At 41.1% G+C, this 24,980-nt stretch overlaps 1 protein-coding gene across 1 annotated transcript in view; it reads right to left on the reverse strand.

Annotated features, from left to right (window-relative positions):
• The window catches only part of LOC111973065 (Krueppel-like factor 12), a 141,898-nt gene that overhangs the window by 19,199 nt on the left and 97,719 nt on the right, over nt 1-24,980 (reverse strand). The window contains exon 4 of the mRNA XM_024000238.2: nt 16,904-17,039. Coding sequence (XP_023856006.1) covers nt 16,904-17,039 — 136 coding nt within the window. The remainder of the gene's footprint in view (nt 1-16,903; nt 17,040-24,980) is intronic.

Consider the following 24,980-nt stretch of genomic DNA (forward strand, 5'->3'; position numbering starts at 1 on the left):
ATACATACATACATACATACATACATACATACATACATACATCTATGTATTTTCTCTGTAAACTGATTCGACAACCGATTCGCATTTCTGGGGTGAGGTTGGGCTATTGGAATGAGAAATGGAAAACTGGAAATACAGCGTACTTTGTGATATCAAATGTCTTCTTACACTTTAAGATGGGGCATGCAACCAATCTCACATGAAACCATTCATGAAGATAAATGATCTGAAGTACTTAGGCCCCTAGTATAAAAAAGTATGATTATTACAGATACCCCGAAATATATTGAATGGCGATGTTATTTTATTTGGGATGCAGCATAATTAATCAGTTATACAATTTCAAAACAATACAATACATTTCACAACAGATTTCGCAAAACACATTAAGTATGTTCCCTTCAAATACTTTTAGACTACTCTACTACCATATATCTACAACACAAAATCCATGTGTACTTGTGTGTAGAGTGTGTATTTTATCGTGTGTATGCATGTATCTGTGCCTGTGCGTGTCTACTCAATCTAATTCTACTGCTTGCATTAGTTACCTAATGTGGAATAAAGTTCCACGTAGTCATGGAACTATGTAGTAGTGCGCCTCCCATAGTCTGTTCTGGATGCGGGGGCTGTGAAGAGACCTCTGGTGGCATGTCTTGTGGGGTATGCATGGGTGGCCGAGTGGTGTGCTAGTCGTTTAAACAGACAGCTCGGTGCATTCAGCTTGTCAGTACTTCTTACAAAAACAAGTCAATCTCTCCTCTACTTTGGGCCAGGAGAGATCGGGATGCATATTACTAATGTCAGCTCTCCGTGTACATTTAAGGGCCAGCTGTGCTGCCCTATTCTTGGCCAATTGTATTTTACCTAAGTCCCTCTTTGTGGCACCTGACCAAACTAGGGCCTGTAAGATCTGCCTGGTTGATGGCTTTGTTAAGAAGGCAGAGCAACACTTTATTATGAGCAGACCTCATTTTAGCTACTGTTGCATCACTGTGTTTCATCCATGACAGTTTACAATCCAGGGTTACTCCAAGCAGTTTAGTCATTCACACAGTACTGATGAAAAATCAAGTGCATTTTATCTAAATATGGGTATACGCAGGCCCGGCTCCACTACGGGGCTAAAGGGGGCTCAAACTTTAGCCCGCTCGGTTTTATTTTTATGACCTTATATAAAAATAGCTAAACATTTTAAATGATTGGTTGGCACAAAAAAAATCTATCTCCTCTGCGCTGGACAGGGCACACGTGTGTAGGGGGGCTATGGAAAGCCACTGGGTGGTTAGGTTTGGCTCCTTTGGGTTTCCATAAAAAGCAGGAAAAACACTTCTCATCTCTGTCCTAGTCTAAGTGAATAACGCGATATGCCTCCCCTTGTAGTATTTGATTTTGATTTCAAAGTTTACAGGTAAAGCTGCTTTACTCTTAGCTAGATAGCTGTTAAAAAAAGTTTGTTATTAGCTTCAGCCTATTTAGCTCGATCGAACCAGCTAATCTGCCACGATGGATATCAGAAATTGGCTTTGCCAAAGTACCCAAACATTGGAAAAGGAGAGTGATGAGCAGCAGCATCAAACAACTGAGGCCGCCGCCAAGCTCGACAGCGATGATGCTGCCGATCTCCAGCTAGCTCCGTGTGCAGAGCCTACCCACCCTTCCACAAGCGCTGCCAGGATAATGGCTCCACAGCGAACAGCTGAGCCAGCCCAGGTTAGCCTAGAATCCTAGCCTAGCCGTAGTGTTTCTGGAAAATAGCAACTGGTTCATAGGAAGAGAGTGGTTGGAATACTCTAGATGCTGCATTTTGCTTCCCATATCTAAAGTGCTGTGTTGGGTCCAATGCTAACGCAGACAAGGCCTTCACCCAAGCTGGGTATTCTAACTGGAAGAATGATATTGATAGTACCAAAGGATTCGCTAGGTATTCATGCAAAGAGCGTTTGAAATGCACTGCACTGTGGAAAGAAAAACTATTTCGAAGTGCTTTGGGAACATCAGTGTCAACAGTTGTTAATGATGGGCAGCTGGCAAGAAATCGCCGGTATTTGTCAGCGATTGTGGACATTATTGAGTTCCTTGTTTCAAACCAGCAACCACTGAGGGGGACATTGTACTCGGTAGAGTCAAGAGGAGAGAAGGGCAGTGGACTCTTTCTGTCTATATAATATAACAGAAAAGGAACGTGCCATGGTGCTTAACACCATACCCCACAATGCAACATACTGTACACGTCACATGTATTCCAAATGTAATCATAACGTTACTGAGGAAATAGTGAAAGAAATCAGGGAGAATCTTGGTACACACTGAATGTAGACAGGACCAAGGATCCTACTGGATGTGAAAATATATCCATTGTCACTTGTTACCTGGATGAAACAATAATGTGTATGAGCGGTTGCTGCCAATGGAAACCACAATATACTCTGATGCTTTATCATGTTTATCATTGACAAAACTAGTTCTTAACGAGCTAACAAATGTTGGCTTTGGCACAGAAAGGATACTTAATCAATGTTATGATGGTGCTAGTGTCATGTCAGGTGAAAAGGGGGGCGTGCAGAAAATATTGCAGGACAAAGTAAATAGAGAATTGGCATATGTTCAATGTTTCATGCAATGAGGAAAGGGAAAGGGGGATACCTGGTCAGTTGTACAACTGAATGCCTTCAACTGATATGTGTCTTCCGCATAAACCCAACCATGTGGTCTGACAATGCGCTTGAGGACTTGTATTAATGTCGGTGACTCACTCTACAAGTTCTTTAAAAAAACAACAGTGGCTGCCCTGTACACTGGAGAAACCTTGAAAAGTCCAGTGGTGGAAAAAGTACTCAATTGTCATACTTGAGTAAAAGTAAAGATACCTTAATAGAAAATGACTCAAGTTTAAAGTGAAAGTCACCCAGTAAAAAATATGTGAGTAAAAGTCTAAAAGTATTTGGTTATCAAATTAGATGAAATTGCTCAAATGTAGTTAAGTATTAAAAGTACATGTAGAAATCATTTCATATTCCTTATATTAAACAAACCATAATGGCACAATTTTATTTACATTTTCATTGACGGATAGCCAGGGGCACACTCCAACACTCAGACATAATTTACAAACAAAGCATTTGTTTTTAATGAGTCTGCCAGATCAGAGGCAGTAGGGATGACCAGGGATGTTCTCTTCATAAGTGTGTGAATTGGACCATTTTCCTGTCAAAATGTAAAGAGTACTTTTGGGTGTCAGGGAAAATGTATGGAGTAAAAAGTACATTCTTTTCTTTAGGAATGTAGTGAAGTAAAAGTAAAAGCTGGCAAAGATATGAATTAAAAAGTAAATTACAGATAACCCCCAAAATCTACTTAAGTAGTACTTTAAAGTAGTTTTAAGTACTTTACACCATTGGAAAAGGTCACTGGATCAAAGGTGGACCAGACACCTGCCTACTGTGTCAGTGGTTGTTAAAAGTTGTGACAGCACTGTGAAGTTCCTCTCTGACATCGAATGCATGCTGTCCTACAAAACAGAAGTACGATTTAAAGCTACAGGGCTATGATGGATGGAACCCGGCTTTAAGTTTACAGCCACCCTGGTGCAAAGGATCCTCAGTTGTCTTGATACTCACAGCAAATGACACCAGGCAAAAGCAATGGATCGTTACACTGGAGTCAAAGTGGTCCACAGTGCGTTGGAGTGCATCGAGAAGCTGAGGTGTGACATTGATTTCGAAGCCTGTCCAGCAATTGTGGACCACTGTTCAGCAATTGTGGACCACTGTTCAGCAATTGTGGACCACTGTTCAGCAATTGCTGTCCAGCAATACGTGGTGGACAGTACAGTAGGCCAGCAGGACAGAGGAGAACAGACTAAGTGTAAATGACTGTTCTTCAGCACGTTGGATGCTGTCATTGGTGAAAGGTCAAGACGATTGGTGGAGGCCCTGTGTGCTCTTGGCCCAGAGAGCTATGACTTTCAATATGTCAAGAAGGTGAAACCACTGCTGGATCTAAGCAAAACAGATTTGATGGAAGCTGAGTTTAGTGTCGCACGCCACATCTACATGCGAGAACTAACTTTCCACTTTGACAAACGTGTTCAGTCAGCACAGAAGAAGCACGCTACACCCGAGGAACGCTCAACTAATCCAACTGGTATTTGAGTGGGATCTTACAATTTCGGGTACAATGGAATTATCGATTACTCAGGAAGTTCCACAGAGCATCAAGGAAGCTGCAATGCTTTTGAAAAGGTAAGATCTAGCTAGTTGGTTTTTATCAAAATATTGCTTTAGTGTGTAGGCCGCTGTCCATAGTGGTGACAGAGCGTGGTGAGATTTTGTGCCACTTTTTGAACCTGTCACTTCTTAGTCAAATTAATTTTTTAAACTTTGATGTTTATTTTGGTATAGTGTGATATAAGAAGAATTCAATATAAATCCAATGCAAGACCGCAAATGATTCCCCTGGGTGTACAGCTACATATCAGTATGTTTCATCATAGAAATAGAAAAAATAGAAATTTTCTTGGTAGCCTATAGGTTTCCATTGCTGTAAATGGAACTGTAAGTATTGGAAACATGTTTATGGTCAGCTGGCATTGCATAATTGATTATTTGGGTTGAAATTGATTCACATAAGTGTATTGTGCCATATAACAACTTGTTGCTGAACTCATGAGCGAACGTCATGATTTGTCATGCTTGAAGCAGGCCTGTACAGGCCTATTTATTTGGCAAGACAGCATGTGCATGGCTGCATCTCACTGTAGTAGGCTGTAGGGTATGTGTTTGGTTATTTGGATCTCCATTTCCCTTTTGTTCACTAAATTTGTTTACTGTTAATGTAGCTAGCCTAAATATAGATTGCATCATGCATTTATTAATCTAATATTTTGTTTACTAGGCCTACTACTTGGTACTGCTGTTTGGTTCTGTTCACATTCGTTCGCATTCGCAGTTGTGTCGGTATTCTAAGCCAAACTGCTATTCAGCGTTTTTGTTTGCATGCATGAATAGCTAGGCTACTACTTTCAGCATTTCATTTGCATTATTTTGGTAGGGGCTGTGTGTACGCCTGCATTCACAGAGGCTGTTTGTAATAGGTGAATTGCGGCCTAGCTGCAGGGCACTGTCCATTGTGCTGATACAGCGCAGCAGAGATAGGCTACAGATTTCAAAACCACTCAATGATCTCAGAGTCTCGGGCATTTAAACTTTATATTTATTGTGGTATAGCGTGATTATGTAAGCGTAATTCCAAATAGTTCCAATGCAAGAACTGCAAATTGTTTTGCCCCCTGGCCGATTTCAACTGCCTACTTAGTCACTTTATCCTTGCGCCAGGTCTGGGTATACGAGAACATCTAGTGATCACTGGGATTTTCATCCTCAGTTGCTAGCTATCATGAATGTGTATCCCCAGTTTTCAAGCTTGATGTTGGGTCCCCTTTCCTATGCAAAAAAAACTCAACTAGATATTTTACGCATTAGCATACAATGCAAAGAGATTTAATCGATTCAAATCAAATTTAATTGTCACACATATTTAGAAGATGTTATTGCGGGTGTAGCAAAATGGTTGTGTTCCTAGCTCCAACAGTGCACTAATATCTAAAAATTCATAACAATAAACACAAATCTAAAGTAAAGGAATAGAGTTAAGAAATATATAAATGTTAGGACGGGCAATGTTGGAGTGGCATTGACTAAAATACAGTAGAATAGAATATAGTATTTGCATATGAAATGAGTAAAGCAGTACGTATACATTATTAAAGTGACTGGTGTTCCAATATTGTTCCATTAGTGTTCCATTTTAACTTAGCTAGCTCATCAACCAATATTTATGTATTATCTCTGCACTATGTCACTTATTAAAGCCTTGAATCTCATAGGGACCACACTGTCAACACTGGTCATCTAGATAGCCACGTAGCCAGCAGGGTTGCATCGGTTTCTATTGGACTAGAGCTAGCTAGGCTGGCTATATATGTAGCTAACACTAGCTAGCGAACACAAGCTGATGATCATGTATTAGCATGTGCTGACTAGCGTTGCTAGCATGCTAATGTTAGCTTGCTAATGTTGATACCCCATAGTCTTGGGTTCGCAAAATCAAGCAAATGATACTGAATGTACGACAAAATCATATTTCAACATTGTGGTAGCTATTTATGTTTTTTGTTTTAGTTTTCTATGCTCAGTGACATTGTGAATTTCATCCCTTTGGAATTCAACTCTGATTTAACTACCGGTATGTATTTAATCTGGTTCCGGCATGATAAAATTAGTGAAGTCCCAAATTCCTGCGAGATACTCAGAGAATGTGTGCACTCAGAAATAAAAGATCCAGTCACGGATTAGGAGCCACTCCATAATTTTTTCATCAATGATTGCGAAAGATGTCTTCAACGATCACACCATTGATCACACATGGGATAGAAATTATAGAAATGTAATGTTCAGTACATTTTAATGGGTAGTGCAAGTGTATTACCTACTATGAAAACAGTGTGATTTACAGAGCTGGAGCATATCACATTCAAAGGGCAATTTTGAAACATGTATCTTACAATTTTTGATATTGGATTAATAACTGGTTGTTAAAATAACTACATTGAGAAAATAACAACATTTTGTTCATGCAGGGCTCATCTGCAGAAGAGACCATCGTCTCAGCATTACAGTGGTTCCTCCTTTAACCTATCATACTCTAGTTGCACTGATTGCACTGATTTCAAAACTTGATCCTCCAGAAAGTGGAGAGCATCACTTATGCAGCTCCAGAACACGATAGTTCAAAAACAAATCTAATCAAATTTTATTTGTCACGTACACATGGTTAGCAGATGTTAATGCGAGTGTAGCGAAATGCTTGTGCTTCTAGTTCCGACAATGCAGTAATATCCAACTGTCACGAATACCACGGAAGGTGGCTCCCCTTCCTGTTCGGGTGGCGCTCGGCGGTCGTCGTCACAGGTCTACTAGCTGCCACCGATCCCTTTTTCCTTTTCGTTTGTTTTTGTCTAATTGTTTTCACCTGTTCCTTGTTGGGGTTTTGGGATGGGTGTTATTTAAGTTTGTTTAGCCCGCTGGTGTTTGTGCGGGCTTGTTGTTATTTGACGTATGTGGTGTTTGTGTTCTTTTGGGTTTTCGCTGTCCGGTATTTTTAGTAACTATGGTTTTGGGTTTGTTGCACCTGTGTTTTGGGCTTCACCCATGTTTGTAACTGGTTACTTTACAAAAGGACATTAAAGTGGCTGGAGTTGAGTCAGTATGTTGCCAGCAGCCACTCAATGTTAGTGATGGCTGTTTAACGGTCTGATGGCCTTGAGACAGAAGCTGTTTTTCAGTCTCTCGGTCCCTGCTTTGATGCACCTGTACTGACCTCGCCTTCTGGATGATAGCGGGGTGAACAGGCAGTGGCTCGGGTGGTTGTTGTCCTTGATGATCTTTTTGGCCTTCCTGTGACATCGGGTGGTGTAGGTGTCCTGGAGGGCAGGTAGTTTGCCCCCAGTGATGCGTTGTGCATACCTCACTACCCTCTGGAGAGCCTTACGGTTATGGGCGGAGCAGTTGCCGTACCAGGCGGTGATAAAGCCCGACAGGATGCTCTCGATTGTGCATCTGTAAAAGTTTGTGAGTGTTTTTGGTGACAAGCCAAATTTCTTCAGCCTCCTGAGGTTGAAGAGGCGCTGCTGCGCCTTCTTCACCACGCTGTCTGTGTGGGTGGACCATTTCAGTTTGTCCGTGATGTGTACGCAGAGGAACTTAAAACTTTCTACCCTCTCCACTACTGTCCCGTCGATGTGGATAGGGGGGTGCTCCCTCTGCTGTTTCCTGAAGTCCACGATAATCTCCTTTGTTTTGTTGACGTTAATTGTGAGGTTATTTTCCTGACACCACACTCCGAGGGCCCTCACCACCTCCCTGTAGGCCGTCTCGTCGTTGTTGGTAATAAAGCCTACCACTGTAGTGTGGTCTGCAAACTTGATAATTGAGTTGGAGGCGTGCGTGGCCACGCAGTCATGGGTGAACAGGGAGTACAGGAGAGGGCTGAGAACGCACCCTTGTGGGGCCCCAGTGTTGAGGATCAACAACCGGTCGCCTCCGGTTGTTGCCAGCCAAGCTGAGGTTGCGCACACATGATTTAACTTTTTGTGGTCCCGTGTGGCTCAGTTGGTAAAGCATGGCGCTTGCAACGCCAGGGTTGTGGGTTCATTCCCCACGGGGGGACCAGGATGAATATGTATGAACTTTCCAATTTGTAAGTCGCTCTGGATAAGAGCGTCTGCTAAATGACTTAAATGTAAAATGTAAAACTTAATGAATTAATTCAGACTAATATCTTAAAACTACCCTTAATTGATTTTAAGACAATGTTTTGATCAATATATTCTACAGGCACATCAAATTTCCAGAGTGGGATCTCTGCTAATTCTGAAGGTATGATCAATTTTATGAGCACCTCGAACACAATGAATGGGAAAATGGTTTCACAATGGGAACTCCCTCTGCTGGTGACTTGCTGAATGTGCAATCCTAAAGGAGGGCTGTGATTGGTTAATGACCTATGATATCATGTCATTAAAAGTACTGGAGATCCCACTCCTGAAATCTGACGTGTTTGAAGTGGGTAGTTTTGAGATATTAATATGAATAACATGTTGAATAAATAAATGTGTACATTTTACAGCTGGATCTGCCAACTTCTGTCTGTAGTGTCCAAACAGTTTGGGCTACACAGTAATATGACTCTCGCGAACACGTACATATTGGTTGTTTTGCTCTAGGACACTCACAGGCCTCACAAGACTCATCTGAATGTCCGCCGGTACCAGTTGAAAAATGTATGGACGTATATATGGAGAATAGTGGCAAAAATAAGGGGTTAAATACTTGTAAAACAAATAACAAAGGTTTCCTGATCTTTTCATATCTGTCTTATGTTGAATAAATACATTTGTAAATGTGTATTTCAGAGTACAGACATAATCCATATTTGAGAGAACACTATAAGGAGTATAATAACAAACATAATTTGTCTGTATCATGTACGGTTCACAGATCATAGTATCCTACACGAGGCATGTATACATCTAGAAAGGGCCTAAATTAAGTAAAACTACTGTAAAGTACTACTTAAGTTGTTTTTGGGGGGTTATCTGTACTTTACTTCATAATTTAGATCTTTGCCAGCTTTTACTTTTACTTCACTACATTCCTAATGAAAATAATGTACTTTTTACTCCATACGTTTTCCCTGACACCCAAAAGGACTCTTTACATTTTGACAGGAAAATGGTCCAATTCACACACTTATCAAGAGAACATCCCTGGTCATCTGACCTGGCAAATTTGCCAATTTCATTGGGATTTTTCAAAAAAAATGCTTTGTGATACAAATGCGAAAAAATATGTTAAACATCCTTCCTCCCAGTGAAGTTCCTATGTGAGAATTGCTGGAACAATCTGAGATACCATGAAATATTTTCCACTCCCACTGCTGTGGAATCACCTTAAGGTATTTTAATGGGAAATGGCTCGTTGAAAAAAGTGGATTATTATTGTTGAATGTGGATTTACTATACAGGCTGTAATCTGGTGGCCTATTCTGTATACAGTATAGGTGTATGAAGCATTATATGGCTTGTTCGAGCCATACCGTTCAGTGTGTGAGTACCAACAGTAAAGGTGAAGGATGGGGGAGAGAGAGTGTCAGTGAGAGGGGAGAGCCTGCAGTTGAGCAGAGGGCTGTGTTTCAACATAAATACATGAGAGAGAGAGAGAAATTAAGAGAGATAAATAAAGAGGACTAGAGGGAAGGAAAGAGGAAGAGTGGGGGGGGGGAAGAGTGGGGGGGTGAAATGGAGAGCGAGCATGGTTAAGTAATGGGCTTCTTGGCCAGCCTCCTCTATATTCATGTGTTTCCTTGGGGAAATGGTGGATGGGCTATTGTTGGAAAGAGAGAATGAGAGAGAGATGGACAGAGGGAAAGAAGGAGGTGGAATATAAGGGAGAAGGGGAGAGAGGGTGGAAGGGAGGGAGAGGTTGCAATGCTCTAGTGATTTCTGACCGGTCCCTGAGGGCCTGAGGCCGCAGAGCAGGTGAAGGGAGAGCGGGGAAGTGTGTGCGCGGGGAGACGGTGTGTGTGTGTGTGTGTCCGTACGCAGGCACAGAGATGCCCTGGGCTTTTGGAAGTCCTGCACTAATTGTGTGTGTGTGTGGTGTGTGTGGTGTGGTGTGTTGTGTGGTGTGTGTGTGTGTGTGTGTGTGTGTGTGTGTGTGTGTGTGTGTGTGTGTGTGTGTGTGTGTGTGTGTGTGTGTGTGTGTGTGTGTGTGTGTGTGTGTGTGTGTGTGTGTGTGTGTGTGTGTGTGTTGTCGGCGTTTCTACGCTTCCTATGCCTCCATTCCACATGAGGGCTTGTTGTTTGTTTTCTGTATCTTGTTGTTAAGGTCCCGTTTCCTCTGAGAGATTCAGAACCAGACGAATGCACAGCCTCTGTCCTGCACAGAGAGTGTTCCGCAGAAAGCCCCTGTTACAGGTGACACACACACAGGAATGCACAAACACACACACACATCCCCCTCCCCTCACCCACAACCCCCACACACGTACATACGGACAGATTAGGGCGAAGGGAAAAGAAGAAACAAAGGAACAAAATCAGGAGAGCAGAGAGTTGAAACAGATCTCAGTTGTAAAAGTTTCCTCTCTTTCAGTGTGTTGGTTTGGGAAAGACAAACACGGAGTCTTTCACACAGGCAGTGGTGGCAGGGTTACACCGGGTGTAAGGCTGCCGCTCTGCCACGGCCCTCAGGAGATATTATTGCTTCATCTATTATTATTACTACTTCCACAAATACGTTTATAATACTATGATACGTGTAGGGGTAGAGTAGTAGTAATGGTATAAATGTCTTCATACTGTATTTAGTCAGTAGAAATGTAAATGTAGTAAAGGATGTGCTTTTGTAATAGAAGTAAGCCTTGCTTGTGTGACGAGTAGTGGTGGGCACCGGTATCGATAATTCAATATGATGCCGATGTCGTTTGATGTTGATATGAGCAAGGTATGTCGTGAAATCGGTTTATATAAAATACCATACATGATTGTTCTTGAAGGCACAAAACCGTCGTACAGGCTCTAAACAGATCATACTTAACTGCCTGCTGATGGGCCAACAATGGGCTTTCCATTGTATTCAAACTGGCCCAATGGGCAATCAGCAAGCAGCTGTCGGAACTTTTGCAATGTTATTCATTCAGTTGCAATGTTATACACTCAAACCGATATCAATTAGAACATTTTTAACCAGATTTTCCATATCGATGCTCACCACTAGTGATGAGTAATATTGCCTTAGAGTAATAGAGTCTCAAATACGACCCGGGTTTAATCCAGTTGGTCACATCTACAACTACTCGAACATCCACTGGCATTACCGTTTTGTAACTGCTTTGATGCTCTTTTCAGAAGTAAGTGGTGATTTTTCTAAATGCTTAGTATAAAAACTCCAAACTGTTTACACTTGTAACTCAGCAAGTCTCATATTCAAAATGTTGTATTGTGGATTCATTTTGTTTGAAGGCATCTTTCATCAATCAACCATTGATGTATTGTGTAATTGATGTATATAGATGTATATAGATATGTATAGTGTAATTTATAATATCATTATGTTGTGTTTTGGTGAGTACATCAATGTTGTCATGGTATTTCACAGTGAACTTTAATTTTTATTTATTTTATTTGACCTTTATTTAAAGGAGGGAGTACAGTGGTTCCTCCTTTAAAAGTTGTGTCATACTGCGGCACACCCTGCGTGCTGCTGCAGCATTCTGTGGCACGTCATTTAATTCTCAACCATTTCTTCTGTTACTGCAAGTTATTGCTAGATTGACCACCAGAGGGCATCTTTGAGAAGCATTTGATAGTATTCAGTATTGGCATTACCAGAGAATTTAAGTTCACAGTTGACACCATCGAGGTGCGGATGTTTACTTTCTACACAAGTGTTTTTTTTTCCAGTTTCGTCCGACGAACAGATTGTAGTGGTAAAATAAAAAGGTAGAATTTTTTTTGCCATGTAGGCTAGAGGGAATTCTAAGCATCACTCCAGTCAAAACAGGCTCTGCGAATGTTCGATTCCATTAATTTGCTATGGGCTGCGCACTAGTGTTCCATCTTAGCCAACGTTCTTAAGTCGTTTTTCAGCCTTGGGTGAATTTTGACTTGTTCTATTGTCCAGCCTATAGATAGCCAGAGCAAATTTACGAAAGCACCCATTGAGAATGTCCATTGAGAAAGCACAACGACTATACCATTTAGCTAAGCTAAGAATGAGGTGAATAACCATGTCAATAAACGTTGGGTAGTTAGATAGCCTATTGTTAATATACTGGCAAGATTGATGTTTAACTACTAACGTTAGGTAGCTAACTAACATTCCGGTACATACTGCTGTAATGATATGCTATGTGGTTTGTAAGGACAGCCTGGCTAACAAATTGTCAGCCAACATAATGTATAAGGTAACTTATTTGAAAAGTCATTACTTTATTACATTGAGTAGCAAGCTACCCCTTGGTCGTTAGGGTAAATCTGGTCTGTGATAGGAGGGGGGTGTTTCACACCTAGCTCGGCTATTAGAATATTCTTTAGTAAAGGTTGAATAGTCTATTGTTCAGCTATTAGTCCCCCTCCCCAACTTGCAACTAATTGTTGTTGTACCCATCTCATTCCTTTCCCTCTTCCACGTGTCATCATTCTGCGCCTGAGTGGCTCGCTTGTGGGCATGCTGGCAGGACATGGCAGCATCTTCGGTTGTGCGTCAAGAATTCTGCATACAGTAACACGTTTCTATGAAGGTGTGGTTATTCAGAGGCAAATTGTTAAACGCTATGGAGGTACATTTGTGTTTTTTGTCGAGAGCAAAACTTTTTTTATTTTAATCAATAATAATTGTTCTGAAAGCAAATTTTTTCCAACACAAAGGAAGTCATAGCGGACACCTACGAAGAAGGACTGTGTGATGATGGCATCTCAGGGAAGCATCACTGGACGTTCTTCCGTCCAACTTTTACATAGCTAGTAGTTAGCTCCTACGATTCAGTCTCAGTTTATAACATTCTACTATATTACATACATACCGCAGAATGATAAATCATGCAATTATTATTCTCAAGCTAACCAAAAGCATTTAGCGTTCTCGCCATTTTCAGTTGAATGAATCTAACTTTCTTTCATGGCAACTCATAAGCAGGCCAAGTCATATTTGTTTCATAGTCGATATATAATAATTTTTCATGACAGTGTAACGGTTAGAAAGAACACAATATGTCTGTCACGAAGAGTTAGGGAGTCTTTGCAGTGTGTAGATGGTGCAGTTATCATTGTGTATTTCCCATCACCTAATGAACAACCACAATACCAGTCTGGTGTTAAGCTTTCTGTGCTGTATTGACGTATCCTGAAAATGACATCTGATGCTTTAGATTGAACGGTCATATCTCAGTAATTGTTTTCATACCTCCAAAAAATAAGCTATTTTCTTTACTTTCAGAGAGTGAGCTGATCAAGGGGTTGAAAATGTAGATATTGCCAGATGATCAGGCCGTGGAACAGGCTGTGGAAGCTTTATTGCTGGCAAAAGTGTCCATAACCAGAGGTAATTAACTTCACTAGGGTAGGGGGCAGCATTCGGAATTTTGGATGAAATGCATGCCCAAATTAAACTGCCTGCTTCTCGGGCCCAGAAGATATGATATGCATGTAACTGGTAAATTTGGATGGAAAAGACTCTAAAGTTTCCAAAACTGTTAAAATAGTGTCTGTGAGTATAACAGAAATCCATTCAGGAGTTTTTTTATTTATTCAATGCCATTACAGTATCCATTGACTTAGGACTCAAATTGTAGTTTCTATGCCTTCCACTAGATGTCAACAGTCTTTAGAAATTGTTTCAGGCTTGTATTCTGAAAAATGAAGAAGTAAGAGCAGTCTGAATGAGTGGACCCTAAAGTGTCACAGAGCTTTTTCATGTGCGCGACCGAGAGAGTGCGTTTCTTGTTTACCTTTTAAATTGACGACGTTATTGTCCGGTTGAAATATTATCGATTATTTAGGCTAAAAACAACCCGAGGTTTGAATATAAACATCGTTTGACATGTTTCTATGAAATTGACGCATAAAATGTGGATTTTTTTGTCTTCCTGTTTTGACTGCATTTGAGCCTGTGGATTACTGAAGAAAACGTGCGAACAAAACGGAAGTTCTTGGATATAAAGAGACTTTATCGAACAAAAGGAACATTTATTGAGTAAATTAATGTCTGCTGAGTGCAACCATATGAAGATCATCAAAGGTAAGGGATTAATTTTATCTCTATTTCTGACATGTGTAACTGTTCTACTTGGCTGGCTACTGTTTGTAATGATTTGTCTAGTGGGCTATGTTCTCAAATAATTGTAAGGTATGCTTTCGCCGTAAAGCATTTTTTAAATCTGACACCGTGGTTGGATTCACAAGAAGTTAATCTTTAAACCTATGTAAAATATGTTTTGTTTTCTGAATTTTATAATGAGTATTTCTGTATTTGAATTTTTGCGCCCAGCAGTTTCACTGGCTGTTGAAGAGGTGGGACACTACCGTCTCACGTGCCCAAGAGAGGTTAAACTGTTCTGTGTTATTTTTCTCTCTTCCTCTCTGCCTGTCTTGTTGTACATGGAATCTGTCTCACATGCATTAATTAAAATGTCAGCTGCTAATTGTCAAATTTACACCACATAAACACAGCCATTTTCACTGGACTATCTGTTTCTATCTGTTGCTGCAAAGTCATTATTTCTCTGGGAGTTAGCCTTGCAATAACCAAGTGGTGAGACACATAGCCCTCTTTATTTAAATGTTTGAGGTACACTCCGATAGGTGTCTGCGTCACATACAGTATCTTTTATTGTTTGTCCTCATGTGTCTGTTTTTCAGCATAACGTACTCTGTAGCCACTTAGTGTGGATACCAGGTGAGACCACACACACACACTAACAGTCTCTCTTCTTCACTTCATCCCTCTCCCCCTTCTCCCTAAATCCTTTAGGTTATATCAGCCATTTTGGTGAACCCCTCCCGCATCTGAACTGGCTGACACAGAGAGCACAGCATGATCACAGGTGAGAGGTCACTTGGTTGGGTCAACACAAAGTATTAATTAAAGATATGCTTTACATTAAAATACAGACAGAGATGTAGTAATCCCAGAGTTAACGATCCAAGGTCAGTTTTGCATTTCACCTCCTGATGATTTGGATGACTGACCATGATATAATAAAAAAAACAGGCCTTAATCATGCTCTCTCTCTATCCATCTGTTTCTCATCTGCAGGTATGTTTTGTTGTGAGAGAGGAAGCCAGTCCTGTCATCGCCACCTCACCCGCTCTTAAGATAACCTTTGGACCAACTGGGGGCCCAAGGCTGGTTAGGAGACACCGCAAATGTGATAGACTTTGTTTCAGCGACAGTCTTAATCTTGCGACAAAACCGCTACTGACATGACTGCCGCTTATAGCTGCTGCTCAGAAACCAGGGGAGACTGAAGAACTAACAATAATTGCTAATTGCCTAGCAGAGGTGGACAGCACACCTCCCTGTACTTATTGCTGATTGCCTAGGAGAGGTAACCCCCCCTCCCACAATACAGCCACTGATCACCAAAACAAGTCACAAATTGCCCTGCCCCTCGATCCTGGTTGATGTGTCAAAATAGGCTGGTAGGGACATAAAGCTCTCAGCATTTAAACAACATTTTGTTGTATTAAATCATTATAGTCTATAAGTTGCGCATATAGGCTGTGACTTACTTAGAATTAAATACCAAATTAAATGAAAAATGCCTCATTAGGCTCAGTCTACAGTGCCTTTGAATTCATTGCTAGAAACACAAGTTTGGCCAGTCTGTTGCTTCAGGCTCATGCTATGGTGCCTGGAGAGCAGGCCATCCTCTCCGCGCTTGCCGAGCCACTGGGGATGCTAAACAAAACCTCCTTGAAAGTGAGACTAAGCCAGGCCTATTATCATTTAGGCCAAAATCAAATATGGACTAAATGATAATAGAACAAAAATGAATGAAACTTTTAAGAGATCATATTTTTTGTTTATAAATACTTTGCTACAATAACACACTGAGCTATCTACCCAACTAGTTCCTAGGCTACAAATGCATGCTGGGCTGGGCATGCCCTGAGCTCATGAAGTGGGCGCTACTGGAGCGAAATTGGAGCGAGGGAGAAGGCCGACAATCCAGCCTTTGGGAAGGTCGCTCCTTGCTCCGTTCAAATTAGGCACACTCTGCTCCTCGCTCCGCTCCAGCTCCACTCCGCTCACATACTCTTTTTTGGGATGCATTCGAAGTGAGGGAACGTTTGTGTGTGTGTGTGTGTGTGTGTGTGTGTGTGTGTGTGTGTGTGTGTGTGTGTGTGTGTGTGTGTGTGTGGTTGTTGTGTGTGTGTGTGGTGTGTTGTGTGTGTGTGTAGGATGTGTTGAGTCTGGTGGTTAAAGTATGAGTACTGGGTCTGGATGTTTCTAGGGTTAGCGGTGAGGAGAGCATACTGAAACCCTGATTCTGATTATAAGACTGGTCTAGGATGGATGGGGAAGCCCTGACTCATCTTATTATACGCAGATGGACTAGAAACATGAATAGGGTGGTATAAGGCTATACAGAAGGATACATAATACTTAAACACACACACACACAAACGCACACACACAGAACACACAAAACAAACATGCACACACAGAGAACACACAACACACACGCTGGTACTTACTTCTGTACGGCATGTGTTAAAGATAGAGTGGTAGATCACACAGACACACACACACACACACACACACACACTAGTACTTACTCCTGTACGGCGCGTGCTATAGACAGAGCGGTAGATCCGGTCTCGATGACACTGTCCAGGGTGACATTGGGCAGGTCATCATCGTCACTGTCACTCTTGATGTGCCGCGGCGACAAGCTGTTGTGGTCTGTGTATGCTGCCATGGAGACAGACAGAGAAGAGTTAGTCCCGTATTCTATATTCTATACTGTAACATGTGATACTGTTGTACGGTTACATGAAATAGACATATGATAAGGTTTATGTGTGCTGCCATTAGACACAAACACAGAAGACAAAGACAGAAGTCCCATATTACATTGTATACTGTACCATACAGACAAGCCAATGCACCACACAAGCCAAAAAGCTTCATGATACAATTTTTTGTGTATCAACAACCACTCCTTAAAAAAAAAAAAAAATCATGCTAAATATCATATGATTCTACATTAGTACACAGTACATTATCTAACAACAGTCCAACATATCAGACAGAATCTCTTTGTTTTCTCTATTAGAATGTGTTCTTACTGTACATGGTTTCCAGTTACTGGGGGGAGAAAAAAAAGATGTTGCTATTTTGGTATTATTCAAATAATATGGCTTCACAGAACACTTGCGCCTCTCATCAGCTGTAGCCCTTTATTCACCAAGTTCCTCAAACCACCTAACCTCTCTGAGACCGATGTCTCAGTCCTAGTCTTATTGATATGACATAACGTGGGGTTGAAATGATTGACACCCTTGATAAAGATGAGCAATAATGACTGTAAAATAATTAAAACAATGATCTATATTGTATGCTCAAAGAAATTGGGAAATTATATTATTTTAGAATACAACTGCTCAGAGAAAGAGATTGTGTTTTAACAAGTAATACGTTTTTTTTCTTGAAAAGGTAGGGGTAAAAATGATCAAAGATCCCCTGTTACTGATTCTGGTGAGAGGTTAGAATGTCTCTCTCACTCATCATTATTCACGATTCATTCAGGGTTATCCGTAATCATGGTAACATCCACAATAATGTAGAAGTATTTAGAAACGTATTTTATTCTTATTTACAATAAAAGTGACTCCAAAATGACACATGCCCTTTCACACCTGGACAAAAGGAACACCTATGTGAGAATGCTATTCATTGACTACAGCTCAGAGTTCAACACCGTAGTACCCTCAAAGCTCATCAATAAGCTAAACACCTCCCTCTGCAACTGGAATCTGGACGGGCCACCACAGGTGGTAAGGGTAGGTAACAACACATCCGCCACATTGATCCTCAACACAGGGGCCCCTAAAATTTCCTGCTCAGTCCCCTCCTGTACTCCCTGTTCACTTATGACTGCACAGCCAGGCACGACTCCAACACCATCATTAAGTTTGCCGATCAGTGGTAGGCCTGATCACCAACAACAATGAGACAGCCTATAGGGAGGAGGTCAGAGACCTGACCGTGTGGTGCCAGGGTAACTACCTCTCCCTCAACGTGATTAAGACAAAAGAGATGATTGTGGACTACAGGAAAAGAAGGGCCGAGAACGCCACCATTCTCATCGATGGGGCTGTAGTGGAGCAGGTTGAGAGCTAACATGGTCCAAGCACACCAAGACAGTCTGTTACGTCCGTCGTTAAATGAAGACCAAGGTGCAGCGTGGTAGGCGTACATTTTCTTTAATATAAATGTTCCACCAAAAACAATAAACAACTCAATGAACGTAAAGCTAGGAGTGCAACACCTGCAACACAAGATCCCACAACTGAAGTTGGAAAAAAGGGCTGCGTAAGTATGATCACCAATCAGAGACAACGACAGACAGCTGCCTCTGATTGGGAACCATACTCGGCCAACCAAGAAATATAAACATAGATTTCCCACCCTAGTCACACCCTGACCTACCAAATAGAGAATTAAAAGGATCTCTAAGGTCAGGGCGTGACACAGTCATGAAGAGGGCACGACAAAATCTTTTTCCCTTCAGGAGAATGAAAAGATTTGGCATGGGTCCTCAGATCCTCAAAAGGTTTTACAGCTGCACCATCAGGGGCATCCTGACGGGTTGCATCACTGCATGGTATGGCAACTGCTCAGCCTCCGACTGCAAGGCACTACAGAGGGTAGTGTTTACGGCCCAGTACATCACATTCCTGCCATCCAGGACCTCTATACCAGGCGGTGTCAGAGGAAGACCCTAAAAATTGTCAAGACTCCAGCCACTCTAGTCATAGACTGTTCTCTCTGCTACCGCACGGCAAGCGGTACCGGAACGCCAAGTCTAGATCCAAGAGGCTTCTAAACAACTTCTACCCCCAAGCCATAAGACCCCTGAACATCTAATCAAATTGCTACCCAGACTATTTGCATTGCCCCACCCCCCTCTTCTACGCTGCTGCTACTCTCTGTTATCATCTATGCATAGTCAATTTAATAAGTCTACCTACATGTACATATTACCTCAATTACCTCGACACGGGTGCCGCCGCAGATTGACTCTTGTTATTTTACTGCTGCTCTTTAATTATTTGTTACTTTTATCTCTTACTTTTTTTAGGTATTTTCTTGAGACTGCATTGTTGGTTAAGGGCTTGTAAGTAAGCATTTAACTGTAACACCTGTTGTATCCGGCGCACGTGACAAATACAATCTGAATTGATTGGATAATTTACCATTAATTGACTTTGGTTACAAAAAAATCTGAAACACAACCAAAATAAACTGCAAATGCATCCAACAAGTTTATAGAGTCACAAACTTGATGTAGTCATTGCGTGCTAGGAATATGGGACCAAATACTAAACTTTTGACTACTTTATTTATAAGAATCTTTAAGGGTGTCAATAATTTTGACTCATACCTTTTTAAGAAAAAAAAATATTACTTGTTAAACAAAATCTCCTTCTCTGGGCAATTGTATTAGTGTAAAATAATATCAATGTCCCATTTTTTTAAGCATACAATATACCACAGTATTTGAATTATATTTTTTTATACAGTAATTTTTGCTCATCTTTATCAAGGGTGTCAATAATTTCAGACTCCACTGTACTTTATTTGAATTTCATTCATACTCATATTCAATACATTCAATTCCATTCATTGAATTTCATATAAATGAAAGCTAGCTGAATGCCACATCACTTCACTCATAGAAAATGTGATAAATGTTTTTCAGAGTCTGAATACTGCATCTAACAGCAATCAAAGCTGCAGCCCTCTTGCCCTCCACCCTGTCTGCAGACCACAATAGATTCTGGAAATACCCAGTACATCCTGTAGGGTAGACACTGTGTGAACCCCTATGTGTGTGTGTGTGTGTCTGTGTACATGCATATTTCCGTGCGTATGTGTGTGTGTGTGTGTGTGTTTGGTAGCTATGCGCGGGTCAGTTGTTTGTTCACCCGCACCTGCCCGCAGTTGTTAATAACCCAGTTAATAACCCGAAAAACGTATTTCTCTAAAATTCTATGCACAAAGTTGTTTACATCCCTGTTATTGAGCATTTCTTCTTTTCCAAGATAATCCATCCACCTGACAGGTCAAGAAGCTGATTAAACAGCATGATCATTACCCAGGTGCATGTTGTGCAGGGGCCAATAAAAGGCCACTCTAAAATGTACAGTTTTGTCACACAACACAATGCCACAGATGTCTCAAGTTGAGGGAGCGTGCAAATGGAATGTTGACAGCAGGAATGTCCACCAGAGGCAAGAATTTAATTTAAATTTAATTAAAAACATTTCTACACAAACTGTCAGAAACCGTCTCAAGGATGCTTATCTGCATGCTTGTCATCCTCACCAGGGTCTTGACCTGACTGCAGTTTGGCATTATAACCAACTTCAGTGGGTAAATGCTCACCTTCGATGGCCACTGGCACGCTGGAAAAGTGTTCTCTTCACAGATAAATTCCAGTTTTAACTGTACCTGGCAGATGGTAGATAGCGTGTTTGGTGTCATGTGAGTGTGCGGTATTCTGATGTTAACATTTTGAACAGAGTACCCCAATGTGGTGGTGAGGTTATGGTATGGGCAGACATAAGCTACGGACAATGAACACAATTACATTTTATCGATGGCAATTTGAATGCACAGAGATACCGTGATGAGATCCTGAGGCCCATTGTCGTGCCATTCATCCGCCGCCTTCACCTCATGATTCAGCATGATAATGAATGGCCCCATGTCGCAAGGATCTGTACACAATTCCTGGAAGCTGAAAGTGTCCCTAGTTCTTCCATGGCCTGCATACTCACTCGACATGTCCCCCATTGAGCATGTTTGGGGTGCCCTGGATCGACATGTACAACAGCTTGCTCCAGTCTCCGCCAATATCCAGCAAATTCGCACAGCCATTGAAGCAGAGTGGGACAACATTCCTCAGGCCACAATCAACAGCCTGATCAACTCTATGCAGTGGAGATGTGTCACGCTGCATGAGGCAAATGGTGGTCACACCAGATACTGACTGGTTTTCTGATCCACACCCCACATTTGTTTTAAGGTATCTGTGACCAAGAGACTAAAGGAACACTTATAATGTCGTAAATCAAAAGGACTGAATGCCTCAATCTATTTGACATCGGTAGAGTTTGTTTTCTCTTTCCTAATCTCTGCCTCTCTCGCACAGACATTGCTAAATCGTAAATGTAAAGACGGGGAGAACATGCAACAACAAATAATTTACTGGAAAGATTTTCCATGAAAAATGTCCAAATGACATCAGAGTGAAATTAAAAGCTGCTTAAAACGAACCAAGATGGTTTTGATAAGATTCCAGTTTGCCTTGGATGGATATTTTATGTGGTTTACGTACTATCAACTTTCATGATTTTGATAAAGCTTGCACCTTTATAGACGGTCCCTAAACACACATTAATTCTCTCAAGATGCTAAAATAAATAAATCCTATTTCTCCAGTCCTGTTCCCGAGTCAAAATTTGGCTTGGGAAATGAACAAAATATAATTTTACTGCAAGAAATGCTTAAATTCTGCAGGAGTAAGTATTATATTAGGCTATGTGAAAGGTTATAGAACTACAGTTAGTGTCCAGATTTCAGTTAGGCTACTATTCCATTTAACCCATCTGAACAGTACAGTTCCCATGACGTGCCATTTTGATGTCCCTGTCTTGTGAGTGTCAAAATTGTATAGTGCCTCACAGTCATCACACATAACATCCTCGTCCTCTTTTACAACTTCACCAAATCCTTTCCAGACATTAGACTACTGTTCTGGCCCTTCCTTCTATTTATTTTCAACTCTCCATTTCACAACTTTTCTCTTATTGAATTAAACTCCGACATTGTCCTTTTTGCCTCAGTGGATCAGGCCCTAAAGCTTAGGCTATGCACTAACGCCAGATACAAATAATGAAAGAAAAACCTCAGTGTAGCCTGTAGATATGAATTGCACAAATAATTAATATTTATGGACTTCATTCAACCCAAGCGACACTGCTCATGCCATGCTACAGGCTGTCTTGCCCTCAGGCCAGTTGTCCGTTTGATTGACAGCTCCTGACAGGAAGCTCCTTTTCGGTCTACATTGAGGGATGGGCCCACCCCAGGAAAGACACCCGCAGACACACACACACACACACACACACACACACACACACACACACACACACACACACACACACACACACACACACACACCTAATCAGCCACTATCGCCCTCGCCCTGTAGATAAGAAGCTGGGTGGTGCAGTGTATTTTGGCATTGTTGTTGTCTCTGAGCGGTGGGTGGGGCATGTCTTGATAATGATACCCGTCAAGTGTGTGTGTGTGTGTGTGTGTCAGTGGAGGCTGCTCAGGGGTGGACGGCTCATAATAATTGCTGGAACGGAGCGAATGGAATGGCATCAAACAGGGCTCCTGAGTGGCGCAGTGGTCAAAGGCACTGCATCTCAGTACTAGAGACGTCACTACAGACCCTGGTTTGATCCTGGGCTGTATCACAACCAGCCGTGATCAGGAGTCCCATAGGACGGCGCACAATTGGCCCAGTGTCGTCCGGGTTAAGGGACGGTTTGGCCGGGGTAGGCCGTCATTGTAAAATAAGAATTTGTTCTTAACTGACTTGACTAGTTAAATAAAGGTTAAAAATATGGAAACCATTTGATTTATGTTGTTGATACCTTACCGCTCCAGTTATTACCATATGCCCGTCTTCCCCAATTAAGGTGCCATCAACCTCCTGTGATATGTCTGCATATTATAGAGATGGAAAGAGGTCTCATCATTGTATCTGTGATATTATGGTGTCTGTGACAGCATTGGCAGTGCTATTCTCCATTTTAAAGTAGTCAATTTTCTTCTTCTTTTGAGTTTAAAAAAAGTGTAAAGCTTATGATGGTTATTTCCAGCCACCTGCAGTGCTGGAGTCCTGAACCAAATTTTGTGTCACTCAGTTATTGTGGCCACTAGATGGCAGTGTTCAAGCCATTTACAAACCATAACACCTAAATTTGAAAAAGAGGACCTCGAACAATCATGAACCTTCATTTCTATTACTTGTCAGTGTTCTGAACGGGCATTATTTGTCTTTTTACCTAAACATGTAAACACCATCGAATAGAATTCATAGCAAGCAGTGGACTGGGTTAGTCAGATTTGATGAAATATATAGTGATGGGTCGTTCGCGAACGAGTCGGCTCTAAGAGCCAGCTCTTGTAGGTGAACGTTGGGAGTCGGCTCGCATATCAGAAGAACCGAATCTATTTATAAAAAATATTTTTAAATACATTTAAATAAATATAATGAACTAATTCAAAGAATGAAAAAAGAAATAAAATAATATAGGCCTAAATGCTCAGGCTGAGCTGGTGTAAGAATAAGGCCTCTAGTAAGCGGTGGGTAGACAAAGTCATGACAGGGAGACTCGGCATAGTGGCCACATCCGTTACCTCTGAGAGGGTCTTCTCGAAAACGGGACAAATAATTACTGAGAGAAGAAACTGCATTAGCCCCTCGTAAGTGAGGGAGATGCATTTCTGAATGTAAATCTCTCAAAGCAAAATATGGTCAGCATTGCTGTGTGCTGCTGGTTATAACATGGCAATAAAGAAGAGAGAAAAGAGGGCCAGTTTAATGTTTAAAGTGGGATGCTGCAGTTTTGCACATTGTTATTTATTTTTCTTTGATATGGTGCAATATTCTTTTATGCTGTTCAGACTGTATTCATTTTGAATGGTTAGAATTATATGCACTTTGTTTATATACATTAAAAAGTTATACTTGAAATGCAAATGTTTAATAGCGTTCTTTTTCATAACAAACCAAGGCATTTTTAAATACATTGTGGTTAAGGTAGAGTATGATTTCATTTAATCATTTAATTAGAATTGTTTTAACACCAATCATAGACACACTATCGCAAACTGTTTGACTTGAAAAAATACGAAACATATTTTTTTAAAGAGCCCGATTGGCAGCCAAAAGAGCCGGCTATTTTTGGTGAGCTGAGCCGAACGAGCCCATCACTAGAAATATAACATTACAGATAAACTGGAATGATAACATTACAGATAAACTGGAATTGCCAAAAACAACTAACTGAAAGCCACACGCCCAATATGTCAGGAATATGACTTCATTGAGGCATATGTCACTGTGCTTCTATGGCTATATGCACCATGCCATTGCCAATTTCATTTAGCTAAAAAGACAGTTTATAATCCAGTGCCATTATCACACATCTATATTTTAGCTTTAATTAGCTTTAAAAATCCGAAATTTTCTTTCAGCCTCATGGCAAGTTGTGTAGAATAGCATGAGATGAGCTATCAAATTGCACATTTTTCTCTCTGCCCCATGGCAAAATGTGTAGATTTGCAGGAAATCTGCTTTAAAATGGCAATACTTTCTCTTTGCCCCATGGCAAAATGTGTAAAATTGCAGGAAAGGAGCTGTTTTCCCACCAATGTTTCTGCAGGCTGGCTGACGTTCTAACAATGGAAATACATGTCCTCAATGAGTGAAGGCAAGTTAGATCATTCTAGCCAATGAGAAGGCAGATACGTGTGTGCATAACAGGCACAACTAAGTTGTTTTTCTCAAAGTTGCCGGAATGCCACGTGCATCCACTTATATAAGTA

This window comes from Salvelinus sp. IW2-2015, linkage group LG2, assembly GCF_002910315.2.
Source record: "Salvelinus sp. IW2-2015 linkage group LG2, ASM291031v2, whole genome shotgun sequence".
Lineage (NCBI taxonomy): Eukaryota > Metazoa > Chordata > Actinopteri > Salmoniformes > Salmonidae > Salvelinus > Salvelinus sp. IW2-2015.